At 35.7% G+C, this 21,779-nt stretch overlaps 1 protein-coding gene across 10 annotated transcripts in view; it reads left to right on the top strand.

The window, feature by feature from the left end:
• SYNE1 (spectrin repeat containing nuclear envelope protein 1) overlaps positions 1-21,779 on the top strand; it is a 336,369-nt gene that overhangs the window by 25,988 nt on the left and 288,602 nt on the right. For 9 of the 10 annotated variants that reach the window (XM_073894098.1, XM_073894101.1, XM_073894100.1 and 6 more), the window contains 10 exons: positions 4,629-4,741; positions 5,290-5,458; positions 10,753-10,849; positions 11,797-11,999; positions 13,677-13,841; positions 14,301-14,453; positions 15,479-15,622; positions 17,850-18,023; positions 20,171-20,329; positions 20,622-20,786. In XM_073894098.1, the coding sequence (XP_073750199.1) occupies positions 4,629-4,741; positions 5,290-5,458; positions 10,753-10,849; positions 11,797-11,999; positions 13,677-13,841; positions 14,301-14,453; positions 15,479-15,622; positions 17,850-18,023; positions 20,171-20,329; positions 20,622-20,786 (1,542 nt within the window). Of the gene's footprint in view, positions 1-4,628; positions 4,742-5,213; positions 5,230-5,289; positions 5,459-10,752; positions 10,850-11,796; positions 12,000-13,676; positions 13,842-14,300; positions 14,454-15,478; positions 15,623-17,849; positions 18,024-20,170; positions 20,330-20,621; positions 20,787-21,779 lie in introns of those variants that run through there. The other variant, XM_073894105.1, reaches the window with a different exon arrangement.

Here is a 21,779-nt window from a genome sequence, read left to right as displayed (position 1 = left end):
CTTGCCATTGTTCTGGAATGTTCTCTGTCCTTGGCCTGAAACATTCTCCCATTGATTAGTCTCAGTATGTTCTTCCTCATTTCCTTTGGGCCTTTACTGAAAAGTCACCTCTTAGTCAATACTTTCCTGGCCACCCCTTTGAAATTACAACTCCCTTTCCCTTTTTCTTGGTTGATTTTTTTCTTTGGCATTTATCTGCATCTCAACTGCTATTTTATTTTTTTTCTTTAAATTTTTTGTTGTTATGTTAATCACCATACATTACATCATTAGTTTTGGATGTAGTGTTCCGTGATTCATTGTTTGTGCATAACACCCAGTGCTCCACACAGAACGTGCCCTCTTTAATAGCCAACACCAGGCTAACCCATCCCCCCAGCCCCTTCCCCTCTAGAACCCTCAGTTTGTTTTTCAGAGTCCATTGTCTCTCATGGTTCGTCTCCCCCTCCAATTTACTCCCCTTCATTCTGCCCCTCCTGCTATCTTCTTCTTCTTTTTTTTTTTTAACATACATTGCATTATTTGTTTCAGAAGTACAGATCTGTGATTCAACAGTCTTGCACAATTCACAGCACTCACCATAGCACATACCCTCCCCAATGTCTATCACCCAACCACCCCGTCCCTCCCACCCCCCCACCACTCCAGCAACCCTCAGTTTGTTTCCTGAGATTAAGAATTCCTCATATCAGTGAGGTCATATGATACATGTCTTTCTCTGATTGACTTATTTCACTCAGCATAACACCCTCCAGTTCCATCCACGTCATTGCAAATGGCAAGATTTCATTCCATTTGATGGCTGCATAATATTCCATTGTGTATATATACCACATCTTCTTTATCCATTCATCTGTCGATGGACATCTGGGCTCTTTCCACAGTTTGGCTATTGTGGACATTGCTGCTATAAACATTGGGGTGCACGTACCCCTCCGGATCCCTACATTTGTATCTTTGTGGTAAATACCCAGTTCAACTGCTATTTTAATTATGTATCTCATTTACTGCTTGATTTCCTGTACTGTAGTGTCAACTCCATAAGGACAAGAATTATTGTCTGTTTTCTTTCTGTTGTATTCCCAGCCCCTAAAAATGATTAGAAATATTCAGGCTTTCAGAATTTTAATTGGGTCAGTAGGCAGATTCATACATTCTGAGAAATTGTCCATTTGACTAAGTTTTCAAAATTATTGTTCAAATATTTAAATTGTTCAAAATATTTAAAAATATTCTTTGGTAATCTTTCCCATGCCTGTAGTTAAGCCCCTATTTTCCCCGAGTATTGTTTCTTTGCGCCTCCTTACTTTCCTTAATTGTGCTTTTGGCATTGTTGATTTTCACTGTCATATTATAACTGTCTTTTCCCACCTACTTTTTTACCAGAGGAATGATGGTATCACTCTGTCTATTATGTGAAAATAGAGACTGCGTTAGCAGTAGAGGGTAAAAGCCAGGGAACCAGTCTCAATAATCCACATAGGGTGGCTTGACCAGGATGGTAGTTGTAGAGATGGTGAGAAATGGTCAGATTCCGAATATTTTCAAGGCAGAGCAATTTTTGGCATTAGATATTGATTGTGAAAAAAAAAAGGAGAGTCATACATGACACTGTGTTTTTTCAACTAAGCAGTTGGAAGAATGGGGTTTCCATCAGTTGAGATGGAGAGACAGGGAAGCAGGTTTGGGGAAAGATCAGGAATTCAGTTTGGGGCATGATAAGTATGAGACTTCTTCACATCGAAGCGGACATGTGGCGTAGGCAGTAAGAGATAAGAGACAGGAGCTCAGGACACAGGTATAGGCTGGAGATAAATATTCAAAATCATTGGTATATAGAAGGATGTTGGAAGCTCTGAGACTAAAGAAATTAAAGAAGTATAGACAGAGAAAAAAACCTGTCAAGAACTGAGCTCTAAGGGAATCTAATACCAAGAAATCAAAGAGTAGAAGATGAACCAGCAGAAGAGTATGAGAAAGAGCAATCAGTGACGTGGGAGGGAATCCAGCTCCTGTGTTGTTTTAGAAGCTAAGGGAAGCAGTGCATCAAGGATAGGGCATTTTCAGTAACACGGTCACAGCAGTGCTTGTAAAATGCAAGTCAGTTCATTTCACCCCTCTCAAAACTTCCCACTGGCTCCCACCTATTCAAAATAAGCATTCCCAAATTCTTACAGAGGTCCACAGATCTGCAGCCCTTTCCCCTTGCTTCTCCTCCTCCCTCTACCGCCTGCTAGCGCAGTTGCTCCTTTGCTCCATCTCAGTCACTGAGAGAGGGGCACTGATAGCTCCCACAGCCATGTGGTTTTGTCAGTTTCTCCCTAGAGTTCTATCAGTTTTTACTCTATGTAAAAACTTTACTAGATATGTGAAGTTTACTCTATGTAAAAGGCTTTACTAGATATGTTCAAGTTCAGAATTAAGATAGCCACTAGCAAATTGAAAGTTTCATCCTTAAGCAATTAATTACATGCAATGACTTTTATTCTCAAATCTAGTTTGTCCAATATTGTTACATTCCTACCAGTTAACTTTTGTTAGTACTTAGGGTTCTGGCTCATTAGGATTCTGAATTTCATTGTTCCCACCTTCTCCAAGTTCCAAGACTTAAACTCCTACAGCAATGGTATAGATACTTGCCTCAAACAATCAGCTTTATCCATTTGTTTTTGCTCACAGGTCTATGATCCAGTTTTGGGGTCATATTTTCGCCAGAGTTGGAGACCTAAAAGATTTCCCTTACTTCCTGTCAGCCCACCAGTGAATTAAAGTCACATGCTGTGCTCAGCATCTAGCTGGTTTTTAGTACGATGGCTTTTCGGGGATCCCAGTGACATCACACCAGCTGTAGTTCCTTTATCATATTTTTGAAAATGTTTTTGTTTTGATATCTTCTCAAGATTCTTTCAGTTAACTAGATACTGACTATAATAAGGAAAACTTTTTAGAAAACAACGGGACATATGAGTATAGTCACCGACCCCTACTCATATATTAACATATAGTCATATATAATAAATCGGAGCTGGGTGTGGTGATGGCTCTAAATTTGCCGTGCACTCACTTGGGGGGGGGGAGTCTCAGATAAGATCATAAGCCACAGAAATGTGTCTAGATGTTATAAAGGAGGCAAGGGGTGACTAAAATACTCATAGTCATTAGCTACTTTAGGTTGGTCTTCTGTCCCCTGTGATCAGCTCCTGTACATAGTGGCCTCCCTCTGGGCATGAGTGACTTGTGAATATCTGTGCAGTTACCTGTGCAGATCAATAGGTGATAATAGCAAAATATACCAAGATAGAAGTAGTTTGGCCCTAGATTTTTCTACAGTGTAAAAATTAATGTCCCTCAAGTTAAAAGGGACAAACACATACGTCTTTATGTGAGCAAGCACATATGACCTTAGTATGACCTTAACATTTTAATTTATATATGAGAGCCTTCATTTTTTTCCCCTTCCATCAAGTGTTTCTCTTATGGTTTTACGGTGTTTTTCCTTCTATTTTCTCCAATTAATTCACTAAATCAGGGCACCTGGGTGGCTCAGTCATTAAGTGTCTGCCTTTGGCTCAGGTCATGATCCCAGGGTCCTGGGATCCAGCCCCGCATCGGGCTACCTGCTTCTCCCTCTCCCACTCCCCCTGCTTGTGTTCCCTCTCTCGCTGTGTATCTCGCTGTCAAATAAATAAGATCTTTAAAAAAAAATCCACTAAATCTCAGTGTGAGCTAACAGTGTTAATCTTAGTGTATCATTCTGGTGGGCTAATGGGTCTTACTTTTCAGTGAGTGACAAACTATTGGGTATTTATTCTGCTATTGGGAAACAAATTAAACTCTAGAGAATATGGCATGAACCATGTTTCATTTTTCTTCACTTCTGTGTGAGAAATTGGCTAGGAATTGTGACATACCTGTAAGTCTTTATACAAGTAAGTCTATTGACAGTGAAAAATTCAGAAAACAAACCTAGATAGGTTATTAAAATTTGTGTAGTTCTATACAGCTTACAAAGAATATTCATAAACATCACATTTGATCTTTCCACTCTGATATCTATGGGACATTCCCTGTGCTTGCTTGAAATCTTCTAACCATAGGAGTATTTTCATAATATTGTAATATAACTGGCTTAAATGGTGAGCAAGTATCACTTTATAGTAGTCTACATGCATTCAAAATAAAATAACAAGAGTGTAATGTGTGTGTGTGTGTGTGTGTATTACCATTAAAGGGTTAAACCAGTTGTGCTTAGTTTACAGCTTCTAAAAACCAATATATTCAAAATCAAGGAAGGAGAAAAATCCTAACAAATCATTGTTTATAGCAGTAACTATATTTTCCTTTGGACCATGTGCCTTTAAAATGTCTGAATGCATTGCCGTGCAAGTGTCATGTGTGTTTAAAAGATGCCATAATTATTAGATACAGCTCTAGCACAGGCCTTATAGACAAGCACCAGGGCTCCTCTACAAGGTAAAAGCCTGTGAGAGGCACCAAGTCGCATATGGATGTAGCAGCATGATCAAATTGTTGAGTACATTGACTCATCGCTACAAGCTGAAAATTATGCTTCTTAGCCTCCTGTGAACATGTTTTCTCATTTTTTATTTTTTTAAATTGTATCTTAGGATCTGCTTCAAAACACGGATGCCCACAAAAGAGCATTCCATGAAATCTACCGGACCAGGTCTGTTAACGGGATCCCAGTGCCACCTGATCAATTAGAGGACATGGCCGAGAGGTAAGAGAATGGCTGATTATAAATGAAGTATCTTTTTTTAAATGCTTAGTGGGTGTTTTTTCCATTTCTTTTCTTTTCAATGAACTGATTTTTTTTTTTTGCAGAGATTCTTTCATTTGGTACATAAAAATTGAGCTCCCATAACATATGCTAAGAATGCCAACATTCTAATGTCTTATTGTTTGAAAAGAGTAAACCTGAATATATCCACCCAGCCTGGAAATCACAGAAATGGTTTCTTCAGAGACTGTATTTTTATTCAGTACTGTGAGGAACATTATGTAATATTGCAAAAACAGCTTATAAAAGAAACAGATGAGAGTTGTCTTGGCAGGGGAAGAACTAAATTAAATACTTCAATCAATCATGATTTGCCTTTAAATCCAGAGCTAGAAAAGGAATCAGATCTCCTGATAGTGATTGATCAGCCAGAGTTTAGAAGACCTTGTTCCTGCTATTATATTTAGCACTGACGTGTAACAGGTTAAGTAAGCACCGTTCTGTTACTATTAGTTACATTCTGTAAATTCTCGGTGTTTTATTTCTAGGTTTCATTTTGTTTCCTCCACATCAGAGCTACACTTAATGAAAATGGAATTTCTAGAATTAAAGTACCGTCTGCTCTCACTGCTGGTTCTTGCAGAATCAAAGCTGAAATCTTGGATCATCAAGTATGGGAGGAGAGAGTCAGTGGAGCTGCTTCTGCAAAACTACATCGTAAGTCTCCCTGGTGCTTTGAGAAAGAAATCAGAGGACACATGGATTTAGCACTTAGTACCTACCAGTTTATTTGACGCTATTATTTTTATCTCGAATTTAAGCATAAAGATACCAGTGTGTTAAATGGGTTTGATATAAGTTAGCTCTTCGCAATAATCTGAAATATTCACCTATATTCTTTGGTAAAATGAAAGATTTTGCTCCATTAATCATACTGAACCATTGACTGGCTTTATTGCTTAAAAAAAAAGTTTTTGCATTGCATACCCATGATTTTGATTGTGAGCTCACCATTGAAACTGAGTTAACATACTTAAAGATTATGCTCATGTCTATAAAAATCAATCATTTTCAGTTATTCATATGGGGACTATAGGTCCAGCATGTCTCCGAGTTTCATTGCTTCTCGTGTGCATCCAGGAAAAGTAAAATTTTTGTCTATGAATCTCTGTAACAATTTAATTTTTATGGATTATCTTATATTTTGGGCTATCAGTATAAATAATTCTATATCTACATAGAGTAGTAGTAGCCCTGCATTAATGAAGAAATTAGGTTGTTCTGTAACTAGCATTTTCTATTTACATGTAATTAGAGAATTATTTCTTAAAGGTAGTTTATTTCTGTTAAACAAATCCCCCCACAAATTTATTAGCAATACAAATTTGCTCTCAAAGTTTATGTCCATAAGGCATCTCAGTCCTGTACCACTCCATTTGTGTTTAATCACAAATTCTAAATAAGAAATTAGTAATTTTAAAATCCAAGCTCATTTCTAACCTGACTAGTCAGAGTAGCTTTGTAACTGGTATGACTGAATGCTTATTGAAACCATATCTTTACTGAAGCATTCTAGAATCAGAATATATTTTGCTATATTTTAATTACATTTTTAAAGTTTTACATTTTAAAGTGATGAATGAACAAGATCGTTTGGGGAAAAATACATTTACAGTAAAATCTTTCTTTAGGATTACTACAATTGTCTTGGAAATATGTGTCAAAAAATATGAAATCTGTTATGATGTGTTCCCTTATTCATTTTGAATTATTTTGGAAAGTGATGAAAAATCTTATTTTTTAAGTTCAAGCAATTAGTTTAGTCTTTTAAGTATTAAATACAGATATGCATTTATATTTTTGGGTTTAGTCATGTCAAACGATACACAATGAACTCAGTAGGTAATTATGCAGGATCTGTCTTTGTTCTCGCTATTTAAGGACAGCCAATCAGATTGAAATGCCTAATGGGAGTGTTCCACCAGGTTAATGTTCTAATACAAGGATGTTAGTAATTCTCTTTGAACTTCTCAAATAAAGAATATGTAAATAGAGACTTGTTTATTAATCTTAAAAAATTAATGTTAATTAAAAAAACAGTACTTCTGCTTTCTCCATAAAGTAAAGAGAAGTTCACTGCTTCATAACTTTAAATTATTGGTAAACTTGCTAATTTCACTACAAATGTAGCACATTAAAATGAACATTTCTTAATATTTTTATTCCATGGTGAAAAACACCTCTATTTATTGCTAACCCTTCTTTTCTGTAAAGGGTTTTACAATATTTTTTGTTTAATAGTTTTAGTAACTGTGGGATATTGAGTGTTCCCCATGAGCCCAGTGTTTTACCTGTGTCATCTTGCATCCCAGTGACAACCTAAGAGCTGGACATTTTCACATGGTTTCACTGAGAAAACAGAGCCTTTCAGCGCTCAGCCCTCATGTTCTGGGTGGCACAGTTGGTAAGAAGTAGAGTCAGGATTTGAAGTCACATCATTCTGAACCAAAAGCTTAGGTACTGAACTTGTTTATCTAACAATATTGGCTGCGAAAGTTTTTTTTTTAACTTAAAAGACCAAATAATTAAAATGATCTCCTGTAGCTTAGTGAACTAAGGAATGTAGCACACATAAATATTAGTTCCACTTAATGTTAGTTCATATTTGACAATATTTTACACTTACATACTGATAGTGACAGTGACAGAAATAATAATTTCTGTTTTAGGTATTGTAGCAGAACGGGGCAAAGTAGGGGAGATTATTACAGTCTGGCCACCAGTCACATGGAAATATGTTGAATTATGGTTCAGTTACTTACAGCCCATGTGACTTCATGAATAATTTCTAGGAGACTTAGTCTTTCCCAAATTTTTAATGATGATGATGATGATGATGATGATAGAATTATAAGGACTTTTGTAAGGAAGAAAGAAGGACACATACTGCTTTCCTTTTATCTCATGCCCCCTATAGCTTCTCTCATCCCTTTGGAATTAGTGAGAAAATAATGTTCTTTAGAACAGACTATTTCAAAGAGTGAAGACTTCCAAATAAAGTAATAAAATCAGGTTCTTAAATCCATTCCTTTCCTTGGCTTCTAAAAAAATTTATTGTAATGAGCCATATGCTGCTCCACATCATCTAATAACCAAAGTAATATGCAGGATGTAAAAGTTCCATAATTATCTTTTCCTTAGTTTGAATTCTCAATTCATTCTTACTCATATGCAAAAAAACCCCACCATTTTTTAAAGGGTTAGAGAATCAGAAAATGTGCTTCCTACTTACCTCTTGTACTAGGTGCTCAGTTACGCAGCTGCTACGTGCTCAAGAAATTCTTGGAAAATACTTCGCAAATGCTTGTTAATTAAACCTAGGCCACATGCTATTCATAAGAGATTACATACTGTAATATAAATTAGGAGATAATTGGTTTGGTTTTTGCTGTCAGCATTGTTCTTGACATGACCATGTTTTGTTAACACATGCTTCAGTTTTACTGTGGAAGAAATAGGATAACTCATTCTTTTCCATAGAAGAAGAGCTCTTGGAATTGTGGCCTATGTGAGTGCAGCATAAGTAATGTGAACATTTATTTTATTATTTGTAATTATTTTATTAATGTAAATAGGCAATTCTGATAAAACCTCTTCTCAAAGATGATTTTTTAAATCTTAAATTAGCTGGCTTAGCTCCATTCAAGTGAAATTGATGAATTAAATTTGTTTATCTCTATATTTATCTGGTGAGAGAAGTTTAGTATCTTCCACTAATACTTTGGATTTAGTGGGATAAAGAGATATCTTATTTTCTTGAAGGGCCATCAACTATAACATGGCTGACTTGTTGAAATTGATATCCAAATTTAAGCCTTATTTTTATTTTTTTATAATTATATAGTTCTTTACTTTAAAGATTTTATTTATTTGAGAGAGAGAGAGATAGCTGGAGCAGAGGGGATGGGCAATGGGAGAGGGAGAAGCAGAGTCCCTGCAGAGCAGGGAGCCCGAAGTGGAGCTCCATCCCAGGACTCTGGGATCATGACCTGAGCTGAAGGCAGAGCCTTAACTGAGCCACCCAGGTGCCCTGTAAGTCTTATTTTTAAAGAAATAAATTAATCCTTCATTATTTTAAATATTCATTTGCATTTTCTTCTGCACCCTTCTGAGAGACTAGTTAGCTCATGGTAAAAAGGAGATTTAGCACTCCTCCTGGCAAAGTGATATTAATAGATAAAATAATTCATGCTATGAAATGGATTTACTCTGTATTCAGAAAGAAAAAAGTGTCAAAATAAATGAACCAGTTAAAAGGTAAAATAACAAATAAGGTATCTTCCTTCAAAAATTAATTGCCTAGTCTTCCTAATAGGAAGGCTCAAAAATACTTTAATGAATCCCTACAACATTTATAATATTCTTAAAGTATCCTGTTTTTCCCCTTGGAAATAAAACTGGAAATAAACTTTCCTCTCTTCATTTGTAGTTAATTTGTAAACAATTCTAGCAAAAGCATGTTAAATGAAGTCTTTCTGTCCAATACAGCCACTATTTCCCTTTCCTCTCACACTTAGAATTGTTTTCCCCATTAGCTTCTTGAAATTTGTTCCAAAAATAAATGGAGACTATTTTTTTAAACATTGCCAAATATATTTATCTCTTCATTTGTCTACAGTGTCTTGCACATTAGGTGTAACTTTCCTTTTTTGATCAAATTATGATATGCTCATTTGGTTAAATTATTCCAAATTTAAATTATAGTAAATTACCTTTCCCTAGTTGGGGAACAGGGAGGTTAAGGGAGTAGAACATAAGGCTAAATAATTAATTAGCCAATTTATTATTTTACTTACAAAATAATACAGCCTGTTAAATTATTGAAATAAGTGTTCCTCGTGGAACCCTTCATTCCAGGTAACTCACAGCTTTCCCTAGTCACTATATTCCTGAAGAATAATTTATATATAGGTAAAATGCTTTATAAACATAAAATGCTATGAAATGTATTATACGTGGAATGTTTTTAAGTGTTATCTTGAAATATAATAAAAATTTATCAGTAAAATTGAGGGATGTCTATGAAATTATGAAGTTTTATATCTGCACTCAAACATTTTGCATCTCCATATTAAGTATTCATCAGCATATCACACTGGACTTCAGCTGCTTTCTAAAGGCTAATTTTGCATTTTGTAATAGAGACACTTACCAAGTATTTTATTGGGTTATCATAGGAACTAATTGTACTATTAAAAGAAATTAAAGAGCCTTTGGTGATATGTTGGTAACTATGATTGCATTTTTTTTTCCTTTACCATAGCAGGACTAATCTTCGAAACAGGAGTTATTTCATATTTCCTGGAGTTAACAATAAAATTTACCTAAGGATTTCTTGTGTGTTCTAAATTTTATAGTGCCCATTTGCTGATGGTGGCTCTGTTACATATGTAAATTACATACAACTATAGACATGTCTTATCTGTAATTTTTACACTTGTGGGTGGGATATGTGATTATTTAAAATTTTTCTACTTTTAAATATTTTTGTACTTTTTATTTTAAGAAAAGTGTGCACTGTGCCATTTATTTATAATCCAAGTTCCTCAGAGCCATCATTCACCAGAATTAATGTTCAAAGAGCAACAAAATCCCACAGCTCAAACACAGTTGGACATGAAAATGTTCTTCCAAATTTAGTGCTTCCTAAATGTTAGCCCCAGGTTGTCTGGAGAGACTTCAGTCCCTTCTAAAAACAAACCCTTGCGTGGAGAAGAAATAGAATACTTTCTCAATAGTGCTGAGTTAGAATTAAAAGTGAGTGTGGAATCAATTTATATTCTCAGAATAGCTGGGTTATTTTGTAACAGTTGAACTAATTTGCTATATTTTACAAGAGTGAGGCTGGTAAATTTGGGCAAAATACCTATATATCTCTCTTGAAGAAACGGACTTTGGTATTTCTACCTATGCCTGGTGTTTGCCGTCTTCTAACCACTCCCCCTTTCTAGTCTTTTATAGAAAATACCAAGTTCTTTGAACAGTATGAAGTGACATACCAGATCTTGAAACAGACAGCAGAGATGTATGTCCAAGCTGACGGTTCAGGTAAAACACATGATAGAATTGGCTGAACTGTTGAATGCAGTATGGTTTAGAACCTACAGATTTCTGTGATCGGCTCATTTTTTTTTTCTTGCAGAATCTTTCTGTGACCCTGCCATGGGCCTGGAATGCACCTATTGGCTTCAGTCCCCTTGACTTTGTGCAATGCCTCTCTGCCCTGTATAATCATACTGTGTGTGTGTGTGCATGTCTATGTGTGTGATCTTCTGAGAAGGGGCAAAAAAAAAAAAAAAAAGCATTCCTTTTCTAAATTGCAATTTTCTAACCTACTTTCAATTCTGAGGATTAAATGAAAAAAAGTAACTTGAATATTACTGTCAAGTAAATGAAAACTTAAGTTAGTGTGAAGACACAAGTTGTAAAATATGTTTGCTTCATTTTGTAAATATGTCTGTCATATTTGCTGAAAATGAACTGTAGCATTTGTGATTGATACTATATATGTGACCATCTATTTAAGTGCATATAAAATGCAAAAAAATACATATGTCACTTATTGCATCCTGTTTATCAAAAAATTTAAATATATTATTTTTAATCTTTATAAATACCTGTGAATATGGTACAACATACCCAGCATTAGCTGAATGAAATTCTAACATTTCATCTTTTAACTTTATAATCTAAAGAAGAATTATAGGGGTGCCTGAGTGGCTCAGTCGGTTAAACAGCTGCCTTTGGCTCAGGTCATGATCGAGCCCCACATCGGGCTCCCTGCTCAACGAGGAGCCTGCTTCTCCCTCTCCCACTCCCCCTGCTTGTGTCCCTCTCTCGCTGTGTCTCTCTCTCTGTCAAATAAATAAATAAAATCTTAAAAAAAATCTTTAAAGAAGAATTATAGTTGCACACCAGTGTATAGACCATAGAGAAAAGGCTTGGTGGATTTAAAATATAAAGTAAGAATTATAATTTGTCGTATCCGTTTTTAGTGGAAGAAGCCGAGAATGTGATGAAATTCATGAACGAAACCACTGCCCAGTGGAGGAACCTCTCAGTAGAAGTTAGGAGCGTGCGGAGCATGCTGGAAGAAGTAATCGCTAACTGGGATCGATATGGCAATACTGTGGCCAGTCTTCAGGCCTGGTTAGAGGATGCAGAGAAAATGCTAAATCAGTCAGAGCATGCCAAAAAGGTAAGATTGCTCTTACCACAGGAAAGGAGTATACACGAACTTAGCAATGAGACACAGCATAGGTCTCTAGGGAGTGTTATATATTTGCAAATGTGACTCACGATTCTTGGCATTACCTCAAGAGTTGTGCTCTCGGGTTAGTAAATTATTTTAGGCCAAGAAATACACTGCTTTACAGAAGTTATGTTAAAACAGTTCCCTCTCTGATCAGTTCAGTGTTTGGCTTTTGCATTCAGAACAGCAGGAACCTATGGAGGGACAGCCAAACCCAGGGGGCCGCAGAGGTCACTTTACTCACCATGAGGTCTGTACGTGAAGGGCCCTGACCTCTGTGGATTTCCTCATTTCGGAGAGTATAACTTAATATTGATTCTGCATAATGACACACACCAGTTGGACATCTGGGTCACCACATTTTTGTCTCTTTGGATATTCCTTTTTGGATTTTATCAGCCCTTAGTCAAGGGTTGAGAATGGCAAGAGTGGGCAAGAGTGATATTTTTCCTCCAATTAGAGGTGTGTATGTGAGGGTTTAAGAGGTACTGTTTTACTTTAATGTCACTTACATTAAAATATCACATAAAATGGATTGATTTCTCTATATGTACTTCTTACTGGGAATCTGATATTGTCCCATGAAAAATCAGTTTATATGTTATGTGAAAGATATAAAAATGCCAGGCTCCCATTAAAGAGTATAGTAAATACATTAGAATTAAGTGCTTGCTATCCAAGATTGGCTCTTCTATTATTGTGTTATGCAAGTAGATGCATAATTTTTAAATCTTTACCACTCTATATTTCACATAGATTAATTATTCTCGTGTAGCTGAGGATGATAAGAACTGTATACCCATACAGATTTTGGCTTTTCTGATTAGACTGGCAGTGCCCTAGTAGATGTCATATGTGTTAATTTCATCCAAGGGACTATAACCACCAGAAACAGAAGTGTTCTCATCTATTTATGTGAGACGTCCTCCCACACATGGCTTATAAAATAGATTTTGAATTATCTTTGGTATCCTTGGTTTTTACCGTGGTGTGTGTGTATATGCATGTACACGTATATTAACTTGAAATCAGCAGAAAACTGCTTCATTGCCAAGTGCGTAACCTTAAACAAATAAGAGACGATGTTATTGTATTAAGTCTTCTTGGCCCAGATATATAATTTTTAAAAATTTTCCTTCAATGATTTATGTCCATGATTGTTAATTATCTTCATGTACTATATTCAGATTTTAAAATAAAAAATGATAGTTCAAAAAAGTTTGTTTATAATTTTTAAACAAAACTATACATTACTCTAAAATGCCACACCTTTTATATGACTCTGGCACTGGTATTTACTGTGTACAAGTCCCTTACACTTACAGAAATTCAGTTTTTAATTTGCAAAATAGGAATAACAGAAAATGGCCATCATGTTTTGTTTTGTTTTCAGCAAAATATATGGTAAAAGATATAAGCTGTTCTTATAAAAAGACACTCAGCATTTCTAGTTCCTATTTTTGAACCTCTTTACTGAAAATTGCATTTGGAAGGAGAGCGAATATTTACCTTAAAATTTGTACAAATTTAGAACAAAGATACTTCTCATAGTTTGGTTACTTCCATATCATTTATTAATTTTTGGTCTGTGGTTTACAGTAGTGTGCATTGTTTATTTTTTAGGATTTTTTCCGAAATTTGCCTCACTGGATACAGCAGCACACTGCCATGAATGATGCGGGCAATTTTCTAATTGAAACATGTGATGAGATGGTTTCCCGAGATCTTAAACAGCAATTACTATTGCTCAATGGGCGATGGAGGGAGTTGTTCATGGAAGTCAAGCAAGTATGTCTTTCAATCTCTATATACTTAGAACATGCATGTGTTATAAACGTGATAAACAGTCTGTTTAGAGACTGTTTATTGTTGTAGCATGGGCTTATTTAGGCAGAGTATAGATGTGTTTAGAACTGTTATGCTTATTTTTGGTCCTTTATTCTTTCCCATTTATAATAGAGGAACATTATGGAAATGTATAGTTTGATTCAAGAGTATGTTGACATATGGAGCCTACAGATAGGGGACGACTCATGTTTGAAATCATAATTCTTTGCTTCTGTGCTAGTTCCTTTTTTCCTTTCACAGTAATTGGACTTACTTCAAGTGTATCTAAAATAAGAGTCAGAAATTAGCATCTTTCTTACCATATAACAATTCTAGAGAGTAGGTGAACGTCAAAGTTACAGGCTCCCAGAGGTTTGCCTTAATGATTTTCCGTGTTGTGCTCCTCCCTTTCCTTAACAGTATGCTCGGGCTGATGAAACGGACAGAATGAAGAAGGAGTACACAGACTGTGTTACTGTCCTGTCTGATTTTGCAACTGAAGCCCATAAGAAACTTTCTGAACCCTTAGAAGTCTCTTTTCTTAATGTCAAGTTATTAATTCAAGACTTGGAGGTGAGGGGGTAGTTTCTGGACAAGGAAGTGAAAACCTGTTCTGTTGGGAAAAGGAAGATCACTGAAGTTAACCCAGATCCTTGCAAAGTAAAACCTATGTCTCTTTGGCACCATTTTGGCATGTGTACATATCCTGGTTAGCACTTCAAAATTGAAAAAAAAATGCATTTAAATAAAAAATCTATTTGGATTTTTTAAGGATATGTTTTGATCAAATAGTAACCTCAAAATAGTTTTTTAATGTAGAGATTTTTTTCTACAACCAAATTACAAAGGACTAGGAGAAAACGGGAAACATCTACAGATGACACCTCTACATAAATGCCTTTCCTATAAAGTATTGACTAAATGAATTGTGCTCTTCACATATTTTGAATACCTTGCAGCTCTCAAAAATGAAGTAGTAAAAGAATATTTAATGACATGGAAATCTTTTCTAATATACTATTAAATGAGAAAAGCCAAAAATAGTATCCTTTTTTGTAAATATAAAAAAATGGGTGTAAGCATGCACAGGGGAAAACATTAATGATGTAGTGATGAGATGTTGGCTCTGGTTATCACTGTGTAAGAAGACTGTAAGTAATTTAATTTTTTTCTTATTATCTCTGATTTATAAATTTTCTACTATGATAGTGTGTTACTTTTCTTAAGAAAAAGTAAGTTGTATCATTGTTAAGGTCAGAGGAATTGCCCCAAATTAACATGCATTTGCTTGTTATAATGATTGCATACTACATTAACACATATATTTTTGAAAGTGTACAGATTACTTCAGCTTGTCTGTATGTTAATTTAAGGATTTATGGTTACTTCTAAAGGAAAGCTTTTATCTATTCATGTGATATTACCAGTATATAATATATTAGCAATAAAGGAAAGTAATAACTGGAATTTCCAAAAATTTATTAGAAGTATAGGATTTTATACAGTACATACTGATTTTTGTCTAACCTTCTGTGGAATCCTGAAATTAAAAGGAAATGTACCATGTGTTAATTTAGCTGTTTCAATGATTCATGCAGGACATTGAGCAGAGGGTGCCTGTAATGGATGCTCAATACAAGATGATTACAAAGACTGCACACCTCATTACCAAAGAGAGCTCCCAAGAGGAAGCTAATGAAATGTTTGCAACCATGTCTAGGCTCAAAGAACAGCTAACCAAGGTGGGAAAATACTTTAATGCATGACAACTGTGCGGGACCAACACTGCCTTCAACATGCTTTACGCCTCCTCAGTCACACCCATGGGCAGATTCTTTACTTGTTAAGAGATGCTTTTGCTTTTTCCTGGGATTCTTGATTTAGTAACTCTGTCATTTAATAACTTTGTCATGAGTTTTAAAACTGAAACTATGGATCTGATGTCAAGTATTACCTCTGTTAATTTAGAAACACTAGGAGCTTTATTAGAAAGATAAGTCTCTTCTGGAGGAATAAGGGGTCAGTTAAATGTGGTAAAACAAAGGTGGGAGGAGAAAAGGAAGGGGAAGGAGGAGGAAGAGATCAGATATTTAAATGAGAAAGAACTCCCAAATGCCCTTTTATTGAGTTTTATTTGACATCCCTCTGCTCTAAGATTATTTATGCAGTGGAGAATTCTGCCCTCTTCATTTCATGGAGCTCACCTTAGACTTAAGATCTATACATTTCTACCACTTGTGTATAGGGAACTCCATGGACATCAAGTACTAGCCATAAGACTTTTCTATTCTGTTGAGGGACTTCCTTAAGAACTTTGGAAGTTCCACTGGAATTTTTTATCTGTCTGAAGTTGAATTTTATGAAGATGGTATTGTTTGTGATTGGGTAATTAATTTCTGATAGAGGAAAGGAGTGACTATATAAATGAAGAGGAAAATTTTGTAATGAAGACTTGAGAAACAGAGGAAAAGAAAGCAGAGAAACCTGTTATTTAGGAGGGAAAAAGCAGAGAGAGATAACCTACATGAAATCAGTAGTGGAAAAATAATGTAAAGAGGAATAAATGAGATAGATGAAAATAGGAAGAACCATGGTCTTGAAAAAAAAAGAAAACTTCATTTGCCAAACTGGTATAAATTAGAATGTTAATTTCTAATTCTTTTTATTTTAATATTCAAGTTAAGATTATTTATAGAGATTGGGCACAATTCTAGGTCAGTGCTGTTGAATTGATAACCAAGCTTTTAGAACCATATCTTGGGCTTGCATATCTTAGCCTAGGCCAAGTTTAATGATTTGGGGCAACCTCTGAGAAAGCAAATTCCACCTGTAAACACATCTAAGTTGTTCAGCTTTTTAAAACTACTACTTTAGTTGTAGCATCTCAGTTAAATTTTCAACTGTATCCAGGAAAGATTTCTAAAGCATACTTGATTTTTATGCATATTAGCAGTTTCTCTTCATTTTGTTCAGAGTCATTTTAGCAGAGCCTTCTTGCAGTAGTAGATCAGTAGCTTTCTTTTGGGGAGTTCATCCTTCAGGCAGGGTATCTGACAGCATGAGAATATTTATAATTTAAGAAAAAAGAGAATGGTCAACTAACAAGGACTCAATTTCCTTTCCTTGGTTCCCAGAAGTACAAATAATATTTGGGTAGCAATTCTAAGTAAAATGAATGGGGACAGGAAGTTCTTAGAGAATGACCTGGTCCTGGATTCTAACATAAAGTGATAAGGCAGAAACTTTATGGATCTCTTGATCCCCAGGAGTGTATGGCCTCAGCATTAAGATAAAGAATACAAGTGTATAAAGTAACAGCATTTTTTTTAAAGACAAGTGACAAATGAGGGCTGGGTCAATTCAGACTGGGAAGATATCCCCTGGCATGGGGACTTTTGTAAATAAATTGGTACCTGACTTGTGCACTTGGGATGAGTAAGATGATGGGCAGAGAGTAGCGAAGCATAGAGGTGGGAGCGGTAGGGAAGAATAAGGCCTGTCTGGGAAGAATGAGTCAACAAAGTTACAGCTTTGTCTGGAGTTAAGGGTCCAAGTAGTAGAGACCTTGAAAATAAAGTTGGAAGGTTAGTCTGGATAATGTAATTCACAACTATCTCAGGTCAGATTTTGAGGCCGAAGTGAAGATGAGCTGCATAGTTTATGAGGTGGAATTTGATGCCATCTGGCTCACCAACAACATTGTTTAGATGGGAAAGTGCTATCCAGATGGACAGTTTAGATGAATCTTCATGGGAAAACTCTGTAGCATTTATTTGTCTCAGTAGTATTGTTTTTTATATCAAAATTTAACAATACATAGGAAATATCATTAAATAAAGGTCTTTGAAGATCTGCAAGCACCAGATGACAATATCACTGAAGAAAATGTTCCCAAGAACTGTGAACAGTGCCCTGAGTTTGTGGTAATCAGTGGCCTTTAATAGAATTTTTGTCTCTGTATTTTTAAAGGTCAAAGAATGTCACCCTCCACTCCTTTATGAGTCTCGACAGCTGTTGATACCATTGGAAGAATTAGAAAAGCAGATGACACTCTTTTATGACTCACTTGGGAAAATCAATGAAATTTTAACAGTTCTTGAGCATGAGGCACAATCTAGTGCTCTTTTTAAACAGAAACAACAGGTAAGGAGAAGTCCTCTTGAGGAGACATAGTTATTTTAAAGCATGCGTAGTAAAACTGAGGTGGTGCTTATAGTGGTAGAAATTCGGTTAGGACAGGAAACATTTTTCTAGAATAGCGTTGGCATCCAGGGGTGCCTGGGTGGCTCAGTCGTTAAAGTGTCTGCCTTTGGCTTAGGTCATGATCCCAATGTCCTGTCACTGAGCCCAGCATCATTAGGCTCCCTGCTCAGCAGGGAGTCTGCTTCTCACTCTCCCTCTGTCTCTCAAATAAATAAATAAATAAAATCTTTAAAAAAAATAGAATAGCACTGGCATCTCAAAACAAAAATATACATCTGTCCAAAGACGAAACCCCTGTCCACTAACGATAAAATGAAAATTTTATCTATCTAAATTTATATAGAGATAACATTTTTATAAATAAATTTCAAATTTTAGATATTTAGATATATAAAAGCAAATAGTTGCATTCTGTTTCTATCCAGTGTCTGTAAACTGTCTTATGAGATCTTTTCTTTGCCTCTAAGATTAAGTCTGATTACACAATCATAAAATTCTGGAAATGTGTTTGGAGTGATAATCATTTTTTTGGTCTCAGTTTTTATAAACAGATCTCTATGCAGAACAGCTTCCCACTCTTGCAGCTAATTGACTTATTTAAGGTGGTTTATTATAAATGACCCTATCCATCAGAGGAGTGTGAAACTTAATGGGCAAATGGTTCACCACTGCATTCACTGAAACAGATTCCTGGAAGGAAGGTAGCATCACTTAGCAGAAAGAACAGAGAGTATCTGAAGTGAGTCAGACAGGTATTCAGATCTTAGATCTGATATAACAAATTACAAAGACTTGATTAGCTTTTATTTCCTCACCTTAAAATGCAGATGATGATAATACGTAAGTTGAGAGCTTATTTTGGTGATTCCATTACATATTCCATAATGGAACTAGCACATAGTGGCATATAGCATGTACTCTATAACTGGTAGCAATTATTATTATTTTTTTTTACTATTACTGATAGTAAAACCACAATGCTTATACCACCAAACCCTATTCTAGTGGATTTTCATCATATTGGATAAAGATTATCTTTCACTTTGAGTTACAGTGCCATTTCTTGTATTCTCAAATTGCTATAAATTGCCATCAAAGAATCCTTCCACAATTAAAATAACATTTGATATCTTAGTAATAATAATATTAATAATATTTAATAATATCTTTCTAACATATATTACTCTTTTATGTCCTGAATCTTCAAAAGGAAAAATATGTCCTTACTTCGTTTTTTTCAAAACAAACAAAGCCTTGGTCTTAATATTTGCCTCTAGATTACCAAAACTGGTATCCAAATGAGCAGTTTGAAATACTTTTCCAAGCTGTTGAGTGTGTCGAAATGCAAATAGTACAGCTTCAGGTCAAAAAATGACTGTTGGCCTTGGGCTGGGCTCGATAATTCTGCTGTCAATTGCAGAAATCACTATGATGCTAGGTTACTAAGCAGAGGAGGGAGGGCCTGGGTCACCATGGTTTCTCATCCTGCCAATGTGTGACAACTGCAAGTCCTCCCATACCAACCGGTCTGCTGCCTTTTGTGGTTAGTATCTGAGGTCCACCATTTTGTTAATGAGGTTGACAGCTTATGAACCTTAGGAATTCAAGTGTTGTACATTTTGGCATACACAAATAATATATAATTTGCTGCAGCTCTTTCAGCAAAGTATGTGCATTGGTATTTATTTAGTTAGATTAAAACCTAATATGTTGATTGATTTTGGGATTGTTCTCTCAATAAATCATAGGCCTGTGAGTTGGACAAATAACATTTTTGCAGGCAAATAACAATTTTGATGGCCTTTCATTTTCTTAATAACACAGGCATGGAATTTTAAAAAAATCTCAAAAAACTCAATGTGACATTTAAATGCCTTATATAAAAAAACACTGACTTCAGTGATTGCTTAGAATTGAGCTCTTCTCAATGAAAAGAAACACTTCTCTGTACTTTTGATTTTACTTACAGCTGGCTAAAAGCCTAAAAGCTATATAGTGTTGTTCTTATTGTTTTGTAATGGTTATTCTCTTTCCCTCTCTTTCTCACCCTTTTAAATACTATTGTTGTGGGTTTCCTTTCCCTGTAGGAACTGTCAGCTTGTCAAGAAAGCTGTAAGAAAACCATGACACAAATTGAGAAAGGCAGTCAAAGTGTTCAAAAGTTCGTGACCTTGAGCAGTTTGTTAAAGCACTTTGATCAGACAAAGCTGCACAGACAGGTTGCAGATGTCCATGGTGCTTTCCAGGTAAGCTTTCTCCCTGCTATAGAAACATAAGCCAAGGAAAATTAAAGGACTAGGGTATGTAATTCTCACGGCTAAATGAGGCTAAGTGCCTCGCCTACTGAGGTTTGGAACCAATCATTTTACTTCTTCTTTTTCTGATACTCATTAATGTCAAAAGAAGTTGATTACTCTCATCATAATGAAACATATTCCTTCCTAGTGTTTTTTTTTTAAAGAAACAATACTCTTTAACAAAATGATGTTTTCAATAATGAGAGAGCAGCATCACATTGGCATTATTTTTTAAATCAAGAATATGGTGAAGAAAATTGGAGACTGGAAGAAACATGTGGAAACTAATAGTCGCTTGATGAAAAAATTCGAGGAGTCTCGAGCAGAGTTAGAGAAGGTGCTGCGGATCGCTCAGGAGGGCCTGGAGGAAAAGGGAAACCCAGAAGACCTCCTGAAGAGACATACCGTGAGTTTGTCCCTCATGGGGCACTTGACCTGAGGACACGGACCAGTGGTCTTGAGTGAAAAATAAAAAGAACATTCTGTTCTAATACTAAGTTTTTGAGGCGGGGGGAAGAAGAGGTGAGTTAGGAAGGCAGAAACATTTTAGGTTATTAGACCCAAAAAGTGGCAGCAGCAAAAAAACTTCAGGAGCAATTGATGAACTGCATTATAATTGGCCATTCTTAAGCCCCTAAAATGGTAGAGTTATTGGATATATAATGAGGCTCTCCTGAATTATTTTAGCTGAGAAATTCTTACATAACCAACATATTCTTTTTAAGAGATAATTTTAAGGTGGATGGCTAAGTCTTTGTGCTCATTTCATGAACCCGCCATATCGAAGTGTGAATACCGTGTCACTTGAAGTTTGGTAGCTGATCCACAACTTGTCCTCTTGTGAAGTCATCTTCCTGTTAATCATACTCATTTAAATCACATAAGTATTGAAAATGTTAGTAATCTCTTAAATGCTGTATGGAGATGATGGGCCCTCTGAGATCATGTATTTTATGTTTCATGAAATTTCAGTGGATATTGGTATAAACCACACTATCAGATGATGACTGCAATGTATTTGTGATGTAGCTGACTGAACTTAGGGTTGATGTCTGTGACCACTTAGCATCTCCTTCAGTTGATACTTTTGCTGCAGTGTGACCCTTTCTGTTTTGAACCACTGTTGTTTCAAAATATCTCCGCATATATCCTCCTGAGTCTGTGTGAGACTTGGTTATGCATATAGGTGCACATGTGCTGTTTGGGTCTGTTTGGACCACCATATAAATATATACAGGTTGGGTGGCTGCAGCCACAGGCATTTATTTTCTCACAGTTCTGGAGACTATAGGTCTGAGGTCAGAGTACTAGCATGGTTGGGTTTGGTGAGGACTCTCTTCCTGGCTTGTGGATGGTCGCCTTGTCACTGTGTTCTCATAAGGCAGAGATACATAGGGAG

The sequence above is a fragment of the Callorhinus ursinus genome, unplaced genomic scaffold, assembly GCF_003265705.2.
Source record: "Callorhinus ursinus isolate GAN/ISIS: 27379988/994484 unplaced genomic scaffold, GSC_fseal_2.0 scaffold6, whole genome shotgun sequence".
NCBI lineage: Eukaryota > Metazoa > Chordata > Mammalia > Carnivora > Otariidae > Callorhinus > Callorhinus ursinus.
Note: the sequence above shows the minus strand (reverse complement) of the source record. Positions and strands in the feature narration are given on the sequence as shown.